The 24,295-nt window shown below is 40.0% G+C and overlaps 2 protein-coding genes across 5 annotated transcripts in view; both read left to right on the forward strand.

The window, feature by feature from the left end:
* Positions 1 to 838: 838 nt before the first annotated feature.
* ghdc (GH3 domain containing) lies at positions 839 to 10,510 on the forward strand. Of its 3 annotated transcripts, none has more exons than XM_054769297.1 (12): positions 839 to 1,317; positions 1,394 to 1,678; positions 2,276 to 2,472; positions 2,539 to 2,733; positions 2,802 to 2,921; positions 2,984 to 3,025; positions 3,128 to 3,281; positions 5,476 to 5,665; positions 5,736 to 5,807; positions 6,882 to 7,015; positions 7,091 to 7,179; positions 8,574 to 9,127. In XM_054769297.1, exons 1-12 carry the CDS (start codon positions 1,233 to 1,235, stop codon positions 8,793 to 8,795), a joined length of 1,785 nt encoding a protein of 594 aa, XP_054625272.1. In that variant the 5' UTR covers positions 839 to 1,232; the 3' UTR covers positions 8,796 to 9,127. The 3 variants fall into 3 exon arrangements, with proteins under 3 accessions (XP_054625272.1, XP_054625270.1, XP_054625269.1); XM_054769295.1 differs by adding an exon at positions 10,364 to 10,510 and having other exon boundaries at positions 840 to 1,317; positions 2,984 to 3,281; positions 8,574 to 8,807; XM_054769294.1 differs by having other exon boundaries at positions 841 to 1,317; positions 2,984 to 3,281; positions 8,574 to 9,126.
* Positions 10,459 to 24,295, forward strand: part of kcnh4b (potassium voltage-gated channel, subfamily H (eag-related), member 4b) — a 58,745-nt gene continuing 44,908 nt past the window's right edge. For both annotated transcript variants that reach the window (XM_054769292.1, XM_054769293.1), the window contains exons 1-3: positions 10,459 to 10,600; positions 13,641 to 13,707; positions 17,692 to 18,092. In XM_054769292.1, coding sequence (XP_054625267.1) covers positions 18,017 to 18,092 — 76 coding nt within the window. In that variant the 5' untranslated portion in view covers positions 10,459 to 10,600; positions 13,641 to 13,707; positions 17,692 to 18,016. The remainder of the gene's footprint in view (positions 10,601 to 13,640; positions 13,708 to 17,691; positions 18,093 to 24,295) is intronic.

Genomic DNA, 24,295 nt, shown 5'->3' on the forward strand with positions numbered 1-24,295 from the left:
GGAAAAGAACAGGAGGAAGAGCAATATTTAGAACAATGTTACTCAAGTAAAAAGTAGTCATCCAAATACGTATTTGGTGAAATAACATCTCAAGTACTGAGAAGCTGTTGGGTGACGTCTTATTTATTTGTCAAGAACATGAAAGTTATCAATGAAAGTAATGATCAGCAAATTCATGCATTTTAAACGATACCCCTTTAACTAAAAAACCTTAACAAAAATAAATCAAGGCACAAGAACCACAAATGTATTATATCAAATATGTAATACATTATCTACTCGAAGGTGGGTGGAGTAGCCAACAAAACAACTGTACTCATTTAAGAGTATTGTTACTTTACAACAATTTTAATTTAAGAAAAATGTAAAGTATATTGCATTAAACTGCTATATATTATACAGATATATATACTATACTTACTATAATATATATATGTGTATATATATATATATATATATATATATATATATACACACATATATATATATGTGTATATATATACACATATATATATATGTGTATATATATACACATATATATATATGTGTATATATATACACATATATATATGTGTGTATATACACATATATATATATGTGTGTGTATATATATATATATATATATATATATATATATATATATATATATATATAATATATATATATATATATATATATATATATATATAAGTTCTTGGCCATCTGAGAATATCAAATACATTGTTTTTTGTTTTTTTCCCCAAGTATATTAGTGCGTGTGTGAATGAGAGGTATTCACTTAAATTCCTTTGTAGAAAGGCGCTTTATGAAGTAGATTTGTATTAGTTTAGAGCACAGCCTTGCCACATCCCATATGGCGGCGACGTTGACGTATCGCAGCAGTGAAGACAGCGACTTTGGAGAGGAGCTACGTACGTATATTTGGTCACTCGTCGGCCACCCCACTGGCCATCTACACCTTTCAGGTGTTAACTTTTTGCCACCCCTATGTGAGTAATGGTCTCACCTTGGCCACCCCAATGAAAAAAATCTGGCTGCGCCACTGGGTCACATGATGCTAGCAAGACGTTTGTATTTAATGACGAACTTGGACCCAAACACGGAAGTGACATGGGCAGCTACAAAGAAAGGGTACTTCTCGAAGCGCCTTCGTTGCATATTAACCTTAACTGTCATCATCCGTCTTAAAACCTACAGTAAACGCTACCGATAAGTGTTTGCTCACATTCAACATGACTGTGTCGGCATTTCGAGCTGCTGTGCCGCTCTTTCTGGTGGCTACATCAGTTCTCGTCGCCATACTAATACAAACCGAGGGTAAGTACAACAGCACCATCGCCTGGCCACTTACTCCTCTATTGACACAATTACCCGGCTTGTGTAATCCCCGCAGCCATGCCGCCTCGCCTGGCGGTGACCGCTTGCTCTCTGGTGGGCATGGCACTGGTCTGGAAGGACATCCGATCCAAAGTGAGAGGGCAAGGCCGGATGTTAAGTAGCTTGCTTGGCCAGTACGTGGCCGTGAAGGTAGTGAGCTGGCTGGGCAGGCGGCAGCGGGCCAAGTTGGAGGGCGACACCGTGGACGTGAGGAGAGTCCAGGAGGACACACTGATGGGACGACTTAGGAAAAACGAGCAGACGATTTACGGGAGACTGTTTAACTTCAGTTCAATAAAAGGTTAGTGAAAATACAACTTTCTGACACCACATTTTACCTCTGCCACTTCATTAGGTACACCTTTACAATCAACTGTCATTTGAAAAAATGAGGAAAACCCCGTCCCAATTTTACTCCTGAACCCAGTACACAAAAGGGTGAACATTTGTCAAAACATGCACCCACCCCACTGTGTTGCCTGTGCTATTATGTTTCTGACACGTACACCACATGGTGGCGCTGTTATTAAATCTGTAAAACACCCAACTGTAACGTTAGGCCCTAAAGCTACAGTGGGTGTTTTGCCTGCATTCATTGTAAACAACTGTACGACAAGTGAGTTTCAAACCATCAGCAGAGTAGCAACAATTTAAAGCCGATGCAGAGGTAGATAAAGCTCGATACTGACCTTTTATGATACTGCCACTGCTATCTTGTGGAATTAATGTTTAAAACTAAAAAAGGAGTTTCCTAACCACACTAGCATCAGTTGTTAACAGCAATGTTTTGTTTATGACCCGGCAGTAGAGCCACATGCTTTTGTACACCTCGCACCCACCCAGCGACTCGGATAATTAAAGAGAGGCATAAACTGAAGCATTCTACGCATATTTTCAGACAGCGCAACCTTCCGGGCACGCCATCCCATCACTACATACGAGCATTATCGTGAGCTCATAGGCCGCGTGGCGGCGGGGGAGGAGAAGGTGATCACTGCAGGGAAGGTACTCATCCTGGCTATGACTTCTGGGACATCTGGGCCCAGCGCCATGCTGCTCAGCACCAAGGACACAAACTCTGAGTTCTTCCTGCAGGTATGAAAGTAGTGGATCTTAAATGTATGCTGAAATGGTCCAAAGTTGTCAACATTTTTTTTACAGGGTGTGGTTGTGTGTCTCGATGCAATGCGGCAAGCATTCCCAGCCTCAGACAACCTTCAACGCACCACAAAGTTCTTCTACATGCCAACTTTCCACCAGTCTGAGGCAGGCATTCCCATCGGGCCCAATTCCTCCACACCGGCCTCTTCTCGTCACATGCTCAACCTCTACACCACACCTTCGCCGGCCTTCCAGGTGCCACATACACAACGAAAACCCTTCTCTTATTTTCTTTGTCATTGTGACGCCACCTGTCACTTCAGGTTCCCAGTGAGAAGGACGCACTCTATCTCCATCTCCTCTTTTCACTCAAAGATCCAAGTGTGGGCACGCTGGAGTCCAACTTTACCTCCACTGTCTTTTACGCCTTCCAGTCCTTGCAGGTACATGCTGTGCTTTGAATCTAGTCCAAAAGTAGCCTAAACATCAAGCACACCTCTCTCAGGAGCGCTGGCAGGAGCTGGTGGAGGACATCGAGCGAGGGAAGGTGAGCACTGCTCTGAATCTGGAGCCTGTCGTTAGAGTCAAGCTTGAAGCGCTCATGAAGCCGGACCCGAAGAGAGCCGCTCAACTGCGGGTGCACTTCCAGGCAGGCTTCCAGGGAATCGCCAAGCGCCTTTGGCCTGACCTCCACCTGGTTCTGGCCGTGGATTCTGGCTCCAATCAGATCTACGGGGAGATGTTGAGGGCCAATTACTGCCAAGGAATCCCTTTCTATTCACCGTTCTATGCTGCTACTGAAGGTAAACAAGACATACAGTATGATTGCACTGTGGAAATTCTAAACACTCAATGGACTTAAGAGTTGAAAAATGCTGACAAAGTATTCAGTCTATTGTTCCAAAGCAGATGTATTATACAAAGACAAAGTATTGGGGGCACACTGTAAAAACATAATAGTCTTAGAGATGCACGATATATATTTTTTTCAAACCGATGCCGATAATTTTCTGCTTCTCAACACCGATATGATACCAATAACATACTTTTTTTATATTTACTTTTCAAACATTTAGATTTAACTATAGTTTGTGCACACCTGGAGGTAAGAAGTTACTGAATCAATTTACAGTTACTGAATTGTTTCGGATCGTATCGTTCTAAATGAACCAATATCGTGCTTGAGTCGTGGCAACCATGAATCGTGTTATGAGTTGAATCGTTATTAAAACGAATCGTTACACCCCTAATGAACTGGCTTTTTAAGGTTGTGCCCCAGCATCTCAATAGGATTCAGGTCAGGACTTTGACTAGGCCACAACAAAGTCTTCATTTTGTTTTTCTTCAGCCATTCAGAGGTGGACTTGTTGGTGTGTTTTGGATCATTGTCCTGCTGCAGAACCCAAATTGGTTTCAGCTTGAGGTCATGAACAGGTGGCCGAACATTCTCCTTCAAGATTTTTTGGTAGACAGCAGAATTCATTGTTCCTTTTATCACAGCAAGTCTTCCAGGTCCTGAAGCAGCAAAACAGCCTCAGACCAATCACACCACCACCACCATATTTTACTGTTGGTATGATCTTTTTCTGAAATGCGGTGTTACTTTTACGCCAGATGTAATTGGACACTCACCTTCCAAAAAGTTCAGCTTTTGTCTCGTCAGACCACAGAGTATTTTCCCAAAGGTCTTAGGGATCATCAAGATCTTTTCTGGCAAAATTAAGACGAGACTTAATGTACTTTTTGTTCAGCAGTGGTTTTCGTCTTGAAACTCCATACAGGCCGTGTCTTTGTTATGGTGGAATCATGAACACTGACCTTGACTGGGGAAAATGAGACCTGCAGTTCTTTTGATGTTGTTGTGGAGTCTTTTGTGACCTCCTGGATGAGTCGTCGCTGCGTTCTTAGAGTAATTTTGGTTGGCCGGCCATTCCTGGGATGGTTCACCACTGTTTCATGTTTTTGCCATTTGTGGATAATGGATCTCACTGTGGTTCACTGGAGTCCCAAAACTCTAAAAATGGCTTTATAACCTTTTCCAGACTGATAGAGCTCAATTAATCTCAGTTATGTTTTTAGGGGTCGGGCAATCACTTTTTAACACAGCGCCATGTAGGTTTAGATTTTTTATTCCTTTAATAATATTAAAGTTTCATTTAAAAACTGCATTTTCTGTTCAGTTGTGATATCATTGAATAATGATCTGTGTGACAAAAAAAAAAGAAATCAGGAAGGGGGCAAACACTTTTTCACACTCTTGTATATATTTTTAATTTGTAATATCCATCCATCCATCCATTTTCTATACCGCTTCTCCTCTTGAGGGTCGCGGGGGCATGCTGGAGCCTATCCCAGCTGACTTCAGGCGACAGGTGGGGTACACCCTGGACAGGTCGCCAGCCAATGGCAGGGCACATATAGACAAACAAGCATTCACACTCACATTCATACCTATGAACAATTTAGAGTCTCCAATTAACCTAACATGCATGTTTTTGGAATGTGGGAGGAAACCAGAGTACCTGGAGAAAACTCATGCACGCACGGGGCGATCATGCACACTCCACACAGAGATGCCCAAGCGGAGATTTGAACTCAGGTCTTCCCGATCTCCTGACATGCTAACCACTCAGCCACCGTGCGGCCCGTTACATGAATTGTTTTTAAATAATTTGTTTGAAAGTATGAGGTTTTTTGATGATATCACAAACTAATAATTACCTGAAATGTTTTTTTTTACCATAAAATAAAGACTTTATTTAATTTTATTTTTTTGACTGTAATATTAGCACTTTATTCTCATAAAATGTATTAGTTTTTACTGTAATATTTCTATATGTTTTGTATTATTTCACAATATTATAGCTTTTTTCTTCATAATTCTTCAACTTTACTGTATTTACATAGTTTTTCTTATCATTGTGGCCTTAATACTTTTTAGTATTATTACATCATGTTTTCACATACATGTTTAAAGTGCAGCCTGGGCACCTGCAGGTTTGATCGGGGTGAACCTGTGGCCCGAGGAGCCGAGGCGTTGGTACCTGCTGTGCCCTCGCTCTATGTTCTGCGAATTCCTGCCGGAGAGCAGCTTGGAGGAGGAGATGCCCCCCACCCTGCTGATGGAGGAGGTGAAGGAGGGGCAAAGCTACGAGCTGGTCATCACCAACGCTGCAGGGCTCTTCAGGTGAGCTTACTGGGACTCTTCTGCTTGCTTTAGGAACGTACATTCGGTCATGAAAGATATTTGTTTGCAGATATCGCATCGGTGACGTCGTGAAAGTGGTTGGATTCCACAACAGATGTCCAATTGTTGAGTTTCAATACAGGTAAACAATCTCATTTGGTGCACAAAATGATGACATCCAATACAGAAGCTGCTTGTACAAAGAACCAGAAATACATGCTTGTAGACAGTCACAATGTATCCCACCAGGCAGCTCCTGCCTTTTGTTTTTAATGGATGGAAGCACAATTGCAGTGAGGAATTTGGTATATTAGTTTTATTACGCATCTATTGTCATAAATAAGTCAAAGTTGAAGTAGATAACCATTTGTGGTCCATTTTGATATTCTGTATTATTAGTTCAGTTATAAATTCTGCCTCGACAAAGTTAATAATGCTATTTTTTTTAATGTTTCTAATATTTTGGTAAGCTCAGTAAAGTATTTCTAACTCATACAAATACAGTAAGTCTCAATCTGTGTCACACATTGCATGTTCAAGGACCACAGGACCAAGTGGCCGCAATGCCTGAAGAAGACACATTATTCGTGAAAGCATACATTTACATAAAGGTGCAAAATTGCAGGCTTTCTAACATAGTCAGTGCATTCAGTCAACAAACAAATGACAAGCTCATGCCGCTCAGAAAATGCACTAATTAGTCACAGCACCACGTAAGAAGACCAGCTCTCATTAGGCACACAATAAAAATGATCTTGAAAAATCTTCAACATTAAACACTTTTAATGCACAGCGTCATAATCAAAGTTACTTATTTGTTCATCTAACGCACATAGAACAATGAACAGCTTCATGCTGTCACCTTTCTTCTGCACTGTACTGCCTGCTGTGGCTGTTCACATGAGGCGTTCAAGCACATTACGTAAATCTCAAGAGTTTTGCACTAATATAGTCAAGCCATTTTTTTATTCACGTACCCCCTAGAGCAATGTGCTTACCCCAACTTTTGGAACCTGGGATCTAGTAGTTCATCCACCTGTGTTTTGGAAGGTATGAGGAGATGGCAAGTGGGATACATTATTGTAATTTAGCACAATGCATTTCTTCTTATCTATGCAGATGTTTTAACCAGCTCTTATACAGTACATACTGTATTAGGTGCAGGTGTGCCTAATGTTGTGTCCAGTGAATATAACAAAAACAAGTGTCCTACTAGGCGTGGCCAGATGTTGAACGTACGTGGGGAGAAGGTGTCAGAGGTGGTGTTCCTGGATGCTTTAAAGAAAGCTGTTGCTCAGTGGCCTGGCGCTCAGCTGGTGGATTACTGCTGTGCAGAGAGCGGCATTCTGGGTAAAACAAATTAAGAAAAGACATACTGTATTAGTAATCTGTTTCCTGTAGTGCTAAAATGAAAGCATTTTGCAGGAGATTCCACTGGTGGTTGTGATCCTCACTACCAGGTCTTCATTGAGCTGAAAGGCGTGAGGAACCTCACAGAGGAGCAACGCTACAAGGTGACTCACACTGTGCTATTTTATATTTTAAAGCAAGTCGCAAAACCTTCAGACACAGTAGAAAAACACCCTTTAAAAAAATGTTTTATTTAAAACCTTTTTTGGTAAGCAACTTTATGGAATTAAATGTGAAAGTATATCCCATGTAGAAGTCATGTGCTTTAATTTACAATCAATTTACTTTACTCTGACACCCCTTTGTGGTGAAAGTTTTCCAGTGCATACATTATGTTAACAAGCTTTCTCACTGGGTTGAAAACACTTCCTAGATCAATGAGGATAACTATCTGCGAGACAAGAAATCAAAATTCAACCTAAATTATGACTGGTACGTACTTAAAATATGGTTTTGTTGTTTCAAGAAAGGGTTATGAACCCTTGTGTGAAATTTGCCGTTTCGTCATTACGGATTAAAGTACAAAGTTTGTTGTTCTGTCATTGTGCATTAAAGTTCAGAGTTCGTTGTTCTGTCGTTTGGGATTAATATTCAAAGGTCATTGTTCCATCATTGTGGATTAGAGTTAAAAGGAATTATATAGAGGGGTACACCAATTGTCATGGGGGGTATGTGAATAAAAATGAGAAACAATTAGCACCTAACAATCACAATTATGAGTGCACCTGAACGCCTCATGGTGCAAGGAGAACAGAGCAGAAAGGAGACAGAGCATGAAGTTGTTTATTGCTTGTGTGCATTATATGAACACATAAGTTTGATGATTATTTTGAGCATTAAGAGTGTTTCATTGTGAAGATTTCATTTATATTGGTGTTCCAGTTCCCGCACGGCACAGCAGTGAAAACCTGTCACCGAGTGGGGATTCCCCCAAAAATGAGGCTTTATAGTTGGTTGTATGTATTTTTGTACTTCAGGATACTGCTTCATCATGATTGTTAAACTTTCCTGTTCAATTTGGTATTAAATGAATATGCAGGCTTAAAACAAAAAAAGGACAAAAAAAAAAGTGAAGCTCAAATTCAACCAACCAAGGGAAGGATGCCAACATCAGACAGGAATAAAAGATATGTAGAATGATTACTTATCTATTCATCAGTGCTCATGTGAAACTTTATCAATATGTGACCAGGCAAAATACACATTTTTGACCCGGAAGTACTATACAATTAATTAATTAACCAATTCATTATGTTCAATATTTCAAGTTAATTAAGATAAAAAGGTTTTTGTTTTTTAAGTGTGCAGAAGTAGGGGTTACATGGCTTCAGATCAAATGTCTGAAGGGGGTACGCCACTGTAAAAAGTTTGGGAGTCTCTCACCGATGGTGAATCAGTGTTGACTTTGGCGCACCTTTCACTTCCATCAGAGGTTTGGCAGTGACAAGCTCTAAAAGCCTGGGGATCACTGATTTTTGTTGTTGTTCCTTTCGTCTAGTTGGACGTGTGCCTCCAGCAGGACTCGGCAGTGTACAGATCCTACCGCATCAAAGGCAGCATCGGACCAATGAGGGTGCAGCTGGTCGCCCACGGTGCATTCAAGGAACTCCGTAAGCAGATGATGAGCTTTTCCAACACCTCGCCCAACACCTTCAAAATGCACCGAGTGTTGCGGCGGAAGGAATATGCTGACTTTCTCTTGGGGAAAACGGTTTCCTGAACACTTGCCGGCGTAAGTGCATTGTGGGAAATCACATCATACACGGTGGTAAAAGGGGATTTCACTGCTCGTGCCTTCAACATAACACTGACTAGTACAGCATCCATTGGATTGTTTCGTGTTTACTTTGGAAAAATGTACTATGATAGGTGGAACAACTGATCCCTGGCGGGATACATAGTGGTTGTCTACAAACATTTGTAAATATTTACAGTATTCTGTCCCATTCATTATATTAATTATTTTACATTAAATTGAATGACTTCAATTGTTTTTTAATTCAATGTGTTCATTATTTGACTTCCAGCTTTCACCCTCCAAACGCAGGGGTGCCCTGGAATTTGGGGGTGCTTTTTTTTTTTTTTTTTTTTAATTGGTCTGTGGCAACAACAAAATCAAATATTAAAGGATATCCCACTAACACTGGTAAGTATTTAATTTGACAACCGTGACAGAAAGCTCCTGTTAGATTTTTTTTGTGAACCTACATTTTAGCGTGTTTAATATCATGAATAGGGGCCCTTCACATTCTTTTGGTTTTTCTGTATTAATTGTCATTAATGTTTTTTTCTGTGTGCCATGTGGTGGTCTAGTGGTTAGCATGTTGGCCACACAGTCAGGAGATCTTGACGATCTCCGCTTGGGCATCTCTGTGTGGAGTTTGCATGTTCTTATGCGTCCGTGGGTTTTCTCCGGTGTAAGCCGCCTCTTGCCCAAAGTTAGCTGCGATAGGCTCCAGCATACCCCTGCTACCCTAATGAGGTACAAGCGGTCTCAAAAATGGATGGGTGGAACTTTTTCTATGTCTTTTTGGTGATTTTTAAGTCCACACGATCCAAAAAATAGCTCAATAATCATATGACTGAAAAATGCCACCCATAAAATGAAAGTTAATTATTTAAAAAAAGTCAAAATTATATTTTTTGTTATGGCTATCACTTATTGTACAACTTAAAATAACAAGATAGCACATTTGTGAGCTTAAAGATTTCTCATTAGGTTTTCTTTCTTCTTCAGATTGCAATTTTAATATCCTGCCTTTTAAATTTGTATAAATCAAATCACGACGTTCCAGAAAGTAAAGGACATTTTTAACAGTGTTAGTGGTAGGATACATATTTACCGCTAGAGGGCGCTAGTGCATAACTGGCCTGACATTGTCTTGTCTCAATACTTGCGCAAAGTGTGGATGACTTTTAATAATGTTTACTTTTAGCAGCTATGATTGATATCCACAAGCAACCAATACACTGTACCATAGTATATTATAGTGTACTACAACAAGGGGAGTTATATGCTTAAATAATCCATAAAGTTGACATTCGCTGCTGTTGCACTTTTTGATTGTTGCATAAGTCAGTGTGTGTTGTTACACAGCTTGCTTCTCTCTTGCGGGTCTCCCTGCTTGCAAGTGGGCTAGTATTTATAGCAGCCATGTCCTATTTCTGCTGAGATTTGACATTGCCGCGCACACTCACTTGTACTGTATTTTGCTGAGAGAGAGCTAGAGGCCAACATTTGTCTTTTTACTTAATCAATGCAATCTTTCCGGTTTTTTTCGTTCACAGATTTTTCCTCTGGGTTTAAGATGAGTTGGAGGCGTGTGTCGTCCCCTCGTGCTTGAAGGATAAACACAGCTTGTGTGCACATCTGCTGCTGCAGTCACGAGTCAATTCAGTGCAAGCTGGGCCCAGATTTGAGAATGACAGGGCCTGATTTGTCAATGGCTATGCAGCGGGAATGAGGACGCGTTTAATTGAGAAGATGCGCATGTGGAGTGAATGACGGCGACCTCACAGTATCAAGTATGTGGTTTCCAAACCTACATACACTCAAACATGAGTCATCCATTCATAGAATATGTACTTAATCGTTCAATTTAGTCTTACAGAAAGATTAAATGTAGAAAGAGGCATTTTTGTGTCCATTAAACACATCAAGCAGGGCTTTTCAGGTTGTGGCACAGTGAATGCTCATCTCAGAGATTCAAATACAAATAGGGCTCTTCTACTCCCCCCAAAAACGGATTTTCTTGCGCATATTTTGTGGCGTTCTCCGTTCACCCTTTCTGTGTCAGCGTAGGAGCTTAAAATCTTAAAATAACTGACGTTAGCAAAGCAGGTTTTGCGGTGGAGTGGGGGGTGTTCTTCATTTTCTCAAGCTGCTGCACCTCCCCAAGTCTTCTGGCACTTCATACTTTGAAAACCCCTGATGTGAACCAACCCAATATAGGCCAAGATATGCTATACAGCATAGGTTCCCAAATTGGGGTGTGTGTACCCCAGGGGTACACCAATTGTCACTGGGGGTACGTGAATAAAAATGGAAAAACAATTACTCCCAATTACGAATGTGCCTGAATGCCTCACAACGCAAGGAGAACAGAGCAGAAAGGAGACAGGACGTGAAGTTGTTCATTACTCTGTGTCCATAATAACAAATAAGTACGTTTGATCATTATTTTGGGCATTAAGCATGTTTCATCTTGAAGATTTCATTCATATTGGTGTTCCAGTCTCCGCACGGCGCAGAGGTGAGAAACTGTCACTGTGAGTGGGGATTGCCCTAAAAATGAGACTTAATCGCAATCGTTGGTTGTATGTACTTTTTTTGTACTTTGAATACTGCTCTATCTTAAACTTTAAACTTTCCCCGTGGTATTAAATTAATTTGCAGACTTAAACCACAGCCATCGTGAGTGGACAAAAAAAGTGAAGCTCAAACCCATTCATATGGAAGGATACCAACATCACACTGGAATGAAAAACATCTAGGATGACTACTTATCTATTTAGCAGAACTCGTGTGAAACTTTATCAAAATGTGACCATGCAAATGACACATTTTTGATCTGGAATTACTATAAAATTAATTAACCAATTAATTATGTTCAGTATTTCAGGTTCATTAAGATAAAAAGGTTGATGTTTTTTAAGTGTGGGGGAGTAGGGAGTACACGGCTGTCAAACAACTGTCAAAGGTTGGCGAGCCACTGCGATACAGTTTAGTAGCGTTGAAGAAAGGGAAAACAACTCAAATAGAGGACAATACTGTTTTCTGAGGAATTGATTTGAGTCAAGGATGATCTCTTAGGGTGCTTTCACACTTGTCATGTTTGGGTTGGTTAAAAAGAGCTCTCCAAACCCTGTGGCACACCAAAAAGCTTGAGACATGGGTCTTGGTCCGCTTGCCAGTGAACTTGCAGTTCAAATGTGAGCACTACACGAACCAAAGACAGGGACCAGTGTTAGAAAGAGCATCCAGAAATGACAAATATGTAAGAGAAAATACATTTTTATGAAAACTAAGCTGGTAAATATAGCAGAATAAAAAAATAAAAAAAATCAGGTACGTGTTCAATCGAGCGATGGCATTTTGGTTTGAAATATTTGAGTTAGTTTATGTAATATGTAATATGTAATATGTTATGTTACACGTATGTTCTTCACTGTGCAGCCTTTGATGCCATGACAAAAATACCAGCATCAACGCTACGCGAACCGCACCAAACTGCACACCAAGTAGCTTTTTTTGTTGTCTGGATAGGAGTACTGAACCATAACTGTGAACGCAGCCTAAATCTGCTATTTTAATTCATTGTTTTGGTAATAATCATTTTTCGACACTTTTAAGTTAGTTAATAAATGATTCCTGATTATCTAAATCAGAAGTGTCCAAACTTTTTCCAGTGAGGACCGCACATACTGAAAAATGAAAGACTGCAATGGCCTCTTTGATACTTTGGAAAGCAACATATAACACATGCTAAGAAGTCATATATATTTTAAGAAAAAAACTGCATCTCAGCTTTGTGATAAAGGGGAAAAAAGTGTTTTTTTTCCCCCTCATTTTAGTTGGGTTTCAATTATTTAAAAAAATATATATTTCAACTTTCTTCTCAAATATTTTTTGTAAATTTTCTTCCCATAATATTAAGACTTTGTTGCCATAATATTTTGACTTTATTCTTGTTTTTCCCCAACCAAATTTTCCAAAAAATACAGCTGTATTTAGTTTTTTTGGTTTTTCATATTATGACTTTAAAAAAATATTTAATATTTACAATATTATAAGTTTATTCTTGTAAAATTACAGCTGTTTTTTTCATTTCTGCTGTTGTTTTATTTTCCAACTTTTTCAACTTTCTTCTTGTAATTTTTTTTTTCGTAATTTTAACTTCATTCCCATCATATTTTTACTTTATTCCTATAACCAACTTTTTCCGCAACCTAATTTTCCAAAAATTGCAACTTTATTTGTTGTTTTTTTTGCTTTTCATAATATTGTGACTTAACTTCTTTAATTTTCCAACTTCATTCTGCTAAAATGACATTTTCTGTTAAGGGTTTGACTTTATTCTTACTGTTGATTTTTCCATTTTTGCTGCTGTTTTTTTCTTTTTTTCTTGTTTTCTTGTTAAATTATATATTTAGGATGTCCTATAAAAATGGCACCCAGGCTGCACTTTGGACACACCTGATCTAATATAAATACTGCATAGGCCTGTGATTTTAATTTATTTGTTAAATTATATGTATGTGTGTGTGTGTGTGTGTGTGTGTGTGTGTGTGTGTGTGTGTGTGTATGTATGTATGTATGTATGTGTACATTTATATCATTAAGTTACATTACATTATGTTCTATTCATTTTTGACAGTTCAGTCATGTATAATCATAGTTGAATAAATGAAAAAAATATGGATATTAATTTTTTTTAAAGCTGTTTAAATTACAATTTTACTGAAATTATTTTACTTCCCGGTTTGCATCAGTCTTCTGCATGTAATATTCATCTTCCATGAACCTCATTTACTGAGCCAGGTGCTGCTCTTTGTGTCCTATCAGACTGAGGAACAGATAGCCAGCATGTTTAATGGATCAACGACAAGCTGAGATGGATGGCGTACAAGAGGTAGGACAATGGGAGGCCATTCATACTGTATGTGGAGATAAAAAAAAAATTAAAAAAAAGCTGGGGAAGAGCGGCTGGCCAGCGTTTGAATGCAATCTGAGAGCAGCTCTTCTTGCACTTTCGCTGGGTTTCTTTTTCCACCCTTTTCACCTCATGGCCAATTATCTTATGAAGTATGTTCACTGGCAGCCAAGTCATCTCCTGTCATGAGCCACATCCACTAATTAATTACCACATTAATACTTCATTATTCATCTAATAGCAAGCTCACTTGTATACCTGCACTTTTAACGAGATTAAATTAAGACACATAGGAAGCTCACTCACCAGGATGTGAGTGTTTGACACTTGTATGTAAATAATAATAATAATAATAATAATAGTGTTAAGTGAACGTGACAATGAAGTTTTAACCACAATAACATAAAGCATCATAGCAGTAATAAAAACAGCAATAATATTAAAAGGCATATTTGCTGTATGATATCTTTTAATTGAGTTTTTAATATTACGTTTATCTTGAGGACAATTTCAGTTATAAATATATATATTTTTTTAATTTAAAGAAACATGAAATATAATTTGGCAATATTATTACTAATATGTATTTAATTTGTCTATGCCATCTTAAGAAATATCAGTTTCAGTATATTTAATATTTTTTTTTTATCTAACAAAATTATTGTATTTAATTGTAGTATTTTTCAATTGTTGTAATTAATTACCATTACTATTTAATTTATTTAATGAGTGTCCTAGCTATACTTAAAGTAAAAACAAATATTAATAAGGAAAATAATTTTAAAAATTGTTGAATTCATTTTGTAATTTTATATGCATTAATTATTGTATTGTACTTTTAAGAAACTCTAAAATATGAATAGTCTAACAAAGTTATTTTAATGATTTAAGTCTTGAATTTATATAACTATTGAAATTATGAATATTTCTAAAATAGCGCAATAATGGCGTTAACTAATTAATTTTACTAATTAGATTACATTTTTGAACGTAATTAATGCATACCCATAATGGCAAGCCATGGCTCTCTGTTATGACGACAGACGATGGCACAGTGTAGCCCCCCATAGTCACACACAGTCTGACACTCTTTTAGAACTTCATTCTGACCTGAACACATCAACAGCAGTGCAATTCCAACACCATATACAGACCCTTTCCAAAAAATTAGAATGTCATGGAAAAGTTGTTTAATTTCCATAATTCCATTCAAAAAGTTAAACTTTCATAGATTATAGATTCAGGGCCCACAATTTAAACGATTTCAAGTATTTATTTGTTTATTTTTACATAATTTGGGCTTCCAGCTCATTAAAGCCACGAAAACAGGAATTCAAAAAATTAGAATACTGTGAAGAAATCAGCCCAAATTTTGCAGGGCATGAATGTTTTAAACTGAGTGTCACACTAATCATCTACTAAAGTCAAATCACCTGCACAGGCTTCCCCAGGTGTCATTAAATTGCTTCAGTTTGGTTCAATTGTCTCAGTTGGGTTCAATATGGGGAAGACTGCAGACATGACAACTGGCCAGAAGACCATCATTGATACCCTCCATAGGATGGGTAAGCCACAAAAGTTCATAGCTAAGGAGGCTGGTTGTTCACAGAGTGCTGTGTCCAAGCATATCAATGGAAAGTCTAGAGGAAGGGCAAAATGTGGCAGGAGAAGATACACCAGCAAAAGAGATGACCGTGGGCTTCAGCGGATTATCAAACAGGGAAGATTCAAGAATCTGGCAGAGATCCAGAAAGAGTCACAGCTTCAAAAACCACCACATTCAGACGCATCCGGGAGATGGGCTACAACTGTCGGGTTCCTCGGGTCAAGCCACTTCTGAACCTGAGCCAACGTAGGAAGCGTCTCCACTGGGCCAAGGAGAAGAAGGACTGGACTGTTGGCCAGTGGTCCAAGGTCCTGTTTTCCGATGAAAGTAAAGTGTGCCTTTCATTTGGGAATCAAGGTCCAGAGGTTTGGAGGAAGACGGGTGAGGAACAGAACCCAAGCTGCCTGAGGTCCAGTGTGAAATATCCACAGTCCGTCATGATTTGGGGTGCAATGTCCGGTGCAGGTGTTGGTAAACTCTGCTTTCTTAAATCCAAGGTCACCGCAACAGTCTACCAGAATGTTTTAGAGGACTTCATGATTCCTTCTGCTGAGGATCTGTATGGAGATGCAGATTTCATCTTCCAGCAGGACCTGGCCCCTGCCCATACCGCCAGAAGCACCAAAACCTGGTTTGATGCCCATGCCACCACAGTGCTTGACTGGCCAGCCAACTCACCGGACCTAAACCCCATTGAGAATCTATGGGGTGTTCTCAAGAGGAAAATGAGGGGAACCAGACCCAACAACAAAGAAGAGCTGACAGCAAGCATCAAGGAAATCTGGGCTTCCATAACTCCCAGGCAATGCCACAGGCTGATTGCTTCAATGCCACGTGGCATCGAGGCAGTGATTAAGGCAAAGGGATTCCCAACCAAGTATTGAAGATTGACATATCGTTTTGAAAGTACCATATTTTGATTGATTTGATGTGATCTTAATTTATTTCTTTTTTTTCCTGCAAAACTGAGAAGTAAATGGTGATTTCTTCCCAGTATTCTAATTTTTTGAATTCCTGTTTTCGTGAGTTTAATGAGCTGGAAGCCCAAATTACGTAAAAATAAACACTTGAAATCGTTTAAATTGTGGGCCCTGAATCTATAATCTATGAAAGTTTAACTTTTTGAATGGAATCATGGAAATTAAACAACTTTTCCATGACATTCTAATTTTTTTGAAAGGGTCTGTATGTATCTCCTACTCCAAAGAAATACACCTCTAGTCTATTTGTCATTGCAGCAACACTTCCTCAGTGTCACTAGACAGACTGTGAGGTGCATTCACAGACACCCCGGACATCACAACGTCTTTATTGTGCGTGTATGTGTGACTGATGCATCTCAATTACTTTCTTTCTCATTTGTTCCTGAATTTCTTCAGACCTCGGCATGATGTCTAGCTTTTGAGGATCCTTTGGTCTACATTGACTTTGTCAGGCAGGTCCTATTTAAGTGATTTCTTGATTGAGAACAGGTGTGGCACTAATCGGGCCTGGGTGTGGAGAAATTGAATTCAGGTGTGATGAACCACAGTAAATTTATGTTTTAACAGGAGGGTAATCACTTTTTCACACAGGGCCATGTAGGTTTGGATTTTTTTTCTTCCTTAATAATAAAAAGTTTCATTTAAAAACTGCATTTTGTGTTCAGTTGTGTTGTCATTGAGTAATATTTAAATTTGTTTGTTGATCTGAAATATTTAAGTGTGACAAACATGCAGGAAAAAAAGAAATCAGGAAGGGGGCAAACACTTTTTCACACCACTGTATATTTGTACATATATATAATATTTAGTATGTATTTTAATATTCAATATTTACATCATTAGTATGGTGTTTTTTTCGGAACTACCTGTAGGCATTACACCCTGTGCTGAGCCAGCTGCCGTGTCTGTTTGACTTTCGACGTGTTACTTGGGTGTGTTAAGCATCAAGTCCTCATGAAAAACATCTCCTGGCTTATCCGTGTAATCCGCTTTTAGCGGCTTTCAGCGCGGAGCCTTAATTCTCTCACGAGGATGCTGGAAGAAGGGTGGGGGCGTGGGGGGGGGGGGGGGGGGGTGCTGGACTGAGACCCATTTGTAACTTATAGTCTTGGAAAGGCTCCACACACAGTGTGGAATCTGTGTAAAGTGACAGTGGAGCGTCACAGCTACTGCAAATGGGAATGTTTGCTTTTTGAATGCAACTCCGGTGAGGAAAAGGGCAGGTGAACACAATAGAGCGCGTCGACCCACACGTAGCTCATCCATCTCTTGTTGCTTCGCAGACGTGCACACAAAAGCCATGCGCTGATAGTGGCTTCAATGTCAGCTGCAGCCTCCATCCTCCACCCCTCTCTCCCTCTCTCTTTCTTTCAGAGGATGCAAGCATGTGATTGGCTGCAGCCTCACAGGAGTGGATGCAAGCGGGATGCAGGAGGAGAGGTGTCTGCCAGGAAGCTGGGGCGGATGCATCTGTCACTGACTTGAGCGCAACTTGCTGAGGAAAACATGTTTGGATCTCACTTTTGACTCTCCTCCACCTCCTCAATTCTCTGCATCACCTATGGAGTGAGCTGCTTTTTAAATGTTTTTCTTCTTATAAATGTGCGTCCCGGCAGTGGATCGCCACCATGGATTCCCCCGCTGCCGCTGCTGCGCCTCTGGAATGATGTGACCGCCCCGTTTCCAAAGCGGGGTGAAGATGCCGGTGATGAAGGGGCTGCTGGCCCCTCAGAACACCTTCCTGGACAACATCGCCACTCGCTTTGATGGCACCCGTAAGTCCAAACCACTTCGCTTTCATGTATGCTCCCTCTGTTAGAAAATACAGTACTGTGCAAAAGTTTTCGGCCACCAGTAGTCTAGCTTGTAACTGTACCTGTACATTTGAGGTCTTAGCCCTGAGGTTCCTGTTCATTGCTCATGTGAAAAGTGAACCTTAGCCTATAGAACAGGGCTACTCAACTAAATTAGAAAACTAAAGACTATTATTCTTACTATTCCTGTTGTGTACACAATGTCTGTGCAGCAATGGCAATTCTTACTCCATCAAATGACTAATATAGCCATACATTAAAACACACACAATATGTTAACAAAGCCAAAGAGCCTCTGCCTCTGCAGTGAGGAAAATACATATTGGATCCCCTTCTGATTTTGCAAGTTCACCCCCTCACAGAGATTTGAACAGTCCAGAATTTTTATGGTAGACTAAATCAGTTTCATAAAGCTTACACATTAAGTTGAAATTTGGGGGAAATATGCAGTCGATACTAATAGTATCAGCCAGTAAACATTCTGCCCCCTACAGACCGCTTATGTGCCCATAAGCTCTTCCATTCAAACCTCTCCACCACCATGGGCAAGACCAAAGAGCTGTCAAAGAACCTCATGGTCAAGATTGTAGACCTGCACAAGACTGGAATGAACTCAAAGACCATCAGTAAGAAGCTTGGTGAGGAGGAGACCATGTAAAATTTCACCTGATGGGGTCAGGATGATGGGGTGATGATGAGGAAGTTGAAGAACCAGCCGAGAATTACAAGAAAGGACCTGGTTACCGATGTCAAGAAGCTTTAGCAACACACTTTGCTGTAATGGATTGAGATCCTGCAGTGCCTGCAAGATCCCCCTGCTCAAGAAGACACAGACAAAGCTTCGGAGAATGTGTTGTGTTCACAAGACCAAATTGGAGCTCTTTAGCATCATCTCGATTGAGAAATGTTGAATATGAGCCCAACACCATCATCCATCTACTGTCAAACATGGAGGTGAAAACATTCTGTTTTGGGGATGTTTCTCTAACCAAAATGCCTCCAAAGTTGTGGTAACAGGAACCCTATCCTAAAAATTCTGGACTTATATTTTTATTTACATATCTTTGTAAAGGGGTACACTTAAAGGGATAGACATGAAGGTGTCTGACATCCCCAACAGCAGTGTCCATCAACAGTGACTTACACCACACTTGGTCCCGTGAGCCCAGTTCTGGTCGGATTTCGGTGAAGAGGAACATAGTTGCCTTTAGTGCTGGGGCTACTAAAGTAAAGAGTTTGGCTTCTCAAAACAACATGTGCTTAAAAGAGTAATACATTTGCATCACAAAAATGCCTCCTTGAAAAAAACAGACCTCACAAATCGCTTGGAGTTACTTTCTCTCTGTTCGTGTCCATGCAAGCTATCGCCTGTTCATTGTTGTGTGTGTGATGAAGATGGTTGCGACGCTCACATCGCATCTTGTTTACGTACGTGTTCAACAGCGGATGAAGATGCAAACGTCGCAGCCATCTTCATCACACAGACAACAATGGACAGGTGATAGCGAGCATTGATACGAACGGACAGTAACAACGAGCGATTTGTGAGGTCTGATTTTTTTAGAGGAGGCATCGTTGTGATGCAAATGTATTACTCTTTTGAATGCATATCTTTTTGAGGAGCAAAACTTTTTACTTAAGTGCCCCAGCAATGAACTGGAACTCCGTTCCTCTTCAACGAAATCCGATCAGAACTGGGTTTACAGGGCCAAGCGGTGGGTAAGTCAATTTTGATGCACTACACTGCTGATGGGGATGTCATAGAACTTCATGTAAAAAAATCCAAACTATTCCTTTAAGTCTAGTTCCCAGTTGCATGCATTTGGTCCCTGCAACGGTATGCAGTTTTGCGTGCCAGTGAGTAAATTGGCGGTAAACTGGTGTGAAGTACATGTAACTGCGGGGGGCTGCGAGCCGGTGCGCAAAGTACATTTTGAAATGTTCAAAATTTGTGGCACGCGTAATTTACGTGAACTTGTTGTGAATGCACCACAACTGACATGCAAACAATGCGGGCGGCGCATATCAAAGCGTGTCTCATTCACAGCAATGGGTTAACTTTTCCACCACCTTTTGGAGCAAGTCGGGGGTCATTCTCAAGTAATTTCTGTATCCTCTTTGATCTTCCTTGTGAATTCTCTTAATAACTAATCACAATGCCCAAAGAGATGTCCTGTAGTCAGCAACTGTATCTACAAGAACAAGACGAGATTTTAACATTCCTTTTAAGAAAAGTACAATGAAAAATATATGACACTATATTGCAGTCAACTAATTTAATTTCTATGTACTACCATACCTTATATTGCTCCTCATAAGGCACACAAAAGGGCTCACTCTGTTCATGGCGTTGTCCTATGGAAAAAATGAGCCAAGGTGGGTGACAAGGAAAACCAACACGAATGCACATATATAAATATAGATGCATATATATTGAGGCCAGCCGGCAAAATTATTGGGTTAATTTTTATTTATTGTGTGATTAATTAATTTATGTATTATTGTCCCATTCCCAGTGCCCACGAGACAGTTTTTTTCTGTCACATTTTAATCTCACGAGATCTTGTGACACTGCTTTACAAAATCATTAAAGACTTATTTCCCCCTCTGTATACAGCATGAGTGCTCTGCTGTTTTTTAAGGTCCAAAAACGATCGTCAAAGATCCTCTATATGACTGCACTTTGGTGTGTTTAGGAGTCCACTGCAACAATTTTCAATGAAACTCACAGGCCGCCAGTTGAATAGCCTTGTTATAGAGGCTCTATTTTTGTATTCTAATAAAAACTGTCCAATAATACAGTACTGCTGGCCTAAACCTTTTTCACATACTGTATGATGCCAGAAAGTACTCATTGCATCATTCAGGAGACATTTTCATTTTACAGTGGGTCTGAACACGTGAATAAGGGTCACCAGTAAGTTGCTTCTGAAGAATCTGGTCTCAAAATCATGCCTTTTTTTAAGGCTTACGTTTTTTTTTTCTCTGTTTTTACACAGAGTTCTCCTTATTTCTCTACTTGACCTCAAGCACCACATTTCACTCTTTTGGCCAAAGCGCTGCTGCTGTTTGGATGCGGCAAAACAAAATAAAATAATACAAATATTCACACAGTTGAGCTTCAAACCAGCCAAGGCAGCTGTGGCGACCATTAGGCAGCTGCCGTGGCACTCTCTTGTTTTGTAGCTGCTGCCACCTCGGGGGAGCTTGTGGCTCGTTGTAGGCACACGCCGCTGGGACAAGTGTGTGTGCGTGTGTATGTTTTGGTATACGTGTGTGTATTTGTGTGTTGGCCTGTCATGTTTGGACATTTCTCTGTTGCCTCTGTCATCTCAATGAGCACATAGATGCTTGACTCTTAATGTCTGACATCACGTTGACTGGCAGGGAAATAGTAGACATGTGACAAATTGGTTGTTTTTGTTGTGGTAAAGGTCGAATTAATGAGAGAGCTGTTGCATCGGATCACATTGCAGTGTTTAAGTGTCCCTGGTTAGTTTAGTACTACAACTACAGTACTCTCTTTTACTGTCTAAAATTAATATCCTCCTTCACTCCCAACATCAACTGGTACTTACATTCAAAAATTTACTCTGTTTATATGTCTCTTCATCCATCCATCCCTTTTCTGTACCACCTGTCCTCACTAGGGTTGCGGGTATGCTGGAGCCTATCCCATTTGACTTGGGGCGAGAGGCGGGGTACACCCTGGACTGGTTGCCAGCCAATGGCAGGGCACATATAGACAAACAACCATTCACACTCACATTCATACCTATGGACAATTTAGAGTCGCCAATTAACCTAACATGCATGTTTTTGGAATGTGGGAGGAAACCGGAGTGCCCGGAGAAAACCCACACACCCACGGGGAGAACATGCAAACTCCACACTGAGATGCCCAAACAGAGATACAAATCCTGACTATGTGGCCAACATGCTAACCACTATGCCACCATCACGGAAATTGGCCGAAACTGATCGGTGGCCAATCGATTGGAGCACCCCAGAGAATTTTAATTATTTATTACTTGTAGTAATAATAGTAATTATTTTTATTTTGCCGGGTGTTTAACTGGGCATCTATTGGAGTAGATACAGTCAATATATGAATAATGCTGGTGGCAGTCAAGTCCAAAAAAGGCGCTACATCAGCAAAAATAAAACCCCAAAGTAAAAGTGCTGACTAAAGCAGCCACGCAGTCAAAGTGTCAACACAGACATACTTGACAGTAGATAGTCCAACTATCATAATGATACAAGTTGGTTTAATTACCCTCATTGTTTCCACATTGTGGGCGAAAGCATTATTGAAATAAAAAAAAAAGTAAAAAGCTATTTAAATGCCAATTCATTTTTTGTGGGGAAAAAAACATTAATTGTGTCTTTGAAGCAATTTGTTTTAAAAAGTGGGATGCAGTCCTTAAGTGAGGTCTACGTCTGTGTTGCCCCCCCAGGTCAAAGGTTAGAGCGTTTTGTGCTGCCACTCATGCTCGCATTCTGTGTGCGTGTGTGAGTGCATGTGTGTGATTCTTGTAACTTTAACACAGTGACAGCAGCAGCGTGATGCTCGAACCACAAGGCATCTGTAGGGTGAGATAAGAAGACCCTTTACACCCCCTACCCACCTCACAAGCTAACACCTTTCACTTAAAATGAGAGCGGAGAGCAGCAACACACACACACACACACACACACACACGCGCCCATACATACACACCACAATTGGCTCTTAAAGCGGTAGCGTCAGCAAAGTATAGTTTGAAAGTGTTTTTTTAATCTGCTGTCTGGTGAAATTATCTGTTCCTGTGTTAAAATGTGGCTATAATCCCTTCATTAACCCTTGAGACGTCCTTAAAATTCACTTGCACATTTGACCCAAACAACAAAAAAGTCAGCTTCCCAAAAATGTTATATACAGTATTTGTATTTGTTCCACTTTAAACCATTAAATCTTTTAAAACAACTTCAGTATGACATATACGGTGGTGTGAAAAAGTTCCTGATTTCTTATTTTGTCACACTTAAATGTTTCACAGCACCAAACAAATTTAAATATTAGTCAATAACAACACAACTGAACACAAAAGGCAGTTTTTAAATGAAACCTTTTATTATTAAGGGAGAAAAAAAATGAAAACCTACCTGTGATTGCCCCCTAAACCTAATAACTGGTTGGGCCACCCTTAGCAGCAACAACTGCAATCAAGCGTTTGCGATAACTTTCAATGAGTCTCTTACAGTGCTGTGGAGGAATTTTGGCCCACTCATCTTTGCAGAATTGTTGTAATTCAGCCACATTGGAGGGTTTTCCAGCATGAACCGCCTTTTTAAGGTCATGCCACAGCATCTCAATAGGATTCATGTCAGGACTTTGACTAGGCCACTCCAAAGTCTTCATTTTGTTTTTCTTCAGCCTTTCAGAGGTGGACTTGCTGGTGTGTTTTGTCTATTGTCCAACCCAAGTTGGTTTCAGCTTCATGAACAGATGGCTGGACATTCTCCTTCAGAATTTTTCCATTTATAACAGCAAGTCTTCCAGGTCCTGAAGCAACAAAACAGCCCCAGACCATCACACTACCACCACCATATTTTACTGTTGGTTCCTTTTCTGAAATGTGGTGTTACTTTGACGCCAGATGTAATGGGACACACACCTTCTGAAAAGTTCAACTTTTGTCTCGTCAGACCGCATTATGTAGTATGTCTTGGGGATCATCAAGATATTTTCTGGCAACACTGAGACGAGCCTTAATGTTCTTTTTGTTCAGCAGTGGTTTTCATCTTGGAACTCTGCCATGCAGGCCATTTTTGCCCAGTGTCTTTCTTATGGTGGATTCATGAACACTGACCTTTACTGAGGCAAGTGAGGCCTGCAGTTCTTTGGATGCTGTTGTGGGTCTTTTGTGACCTCTTGGATGAGTCATCGCTGCGCTCTTGGGGTCATTTTGGTTGGCCGGACACTCCTGGGAAGGTTCACCACTGTTCTATGTTTGCGCCTTTGTGTATAATGGCTCTCACTGTAGTTCGCTGGAGTTCCAAAGCTTTAGAAATGGCTTTATAAGCTTTTCCAGACTGACAGATCTCAATTAATTTCAGGTATGTTTTGAGGGGAGTGGGGGTGGGGGTGGGTTTCATACAGGGCTATGTAGGTTTGGATTTTT

This window comes from Dunckerocampus dactyliophorus, chromosome 2 (genome assembly GCF_027744805.1).
Source record: "Dunckerocampus dactyliophorus isolate RoL2022-P2 chromosome 2, RoL_Ddac_1.1, whole genome shotgun sequence".
Taxonomy (NCBI): Eukaryota; Metazoa; Chordata; class Actinopteri; order Syngnathiformes; family Syngnathidae; genus Dunckerocampus; species Dunckerocampus dactyliophorus.

What these genes read in the sequence shown, in the direction of transcription:
- ghdc (XM_054769295.1), top strand. Translation starts at nt 1,233, where the DNA reads ATGACTGTGTCGGCATTTCGAGCTGCTGTGCCGCTCTTTCTGGTGGCT. An exon ending in TGCAGAGAGCGGCATTCTGG is followed by an intron (nt 7,016 to 7,090) that starts GTAAAACAAATT and finishes AGCATTTTGCAG; the next exon opens with GAGATTCCACTGGTGGTTGT. An exon ending in CAGAGGAGCAACGCTACAAG is followed by an intron (nt 7,180 to 8,573) that starts GTGACTCACACT and finishes CCTTTCGTCTAG; the next exon opens with TTGGACGTGTGCCTCCAGCA.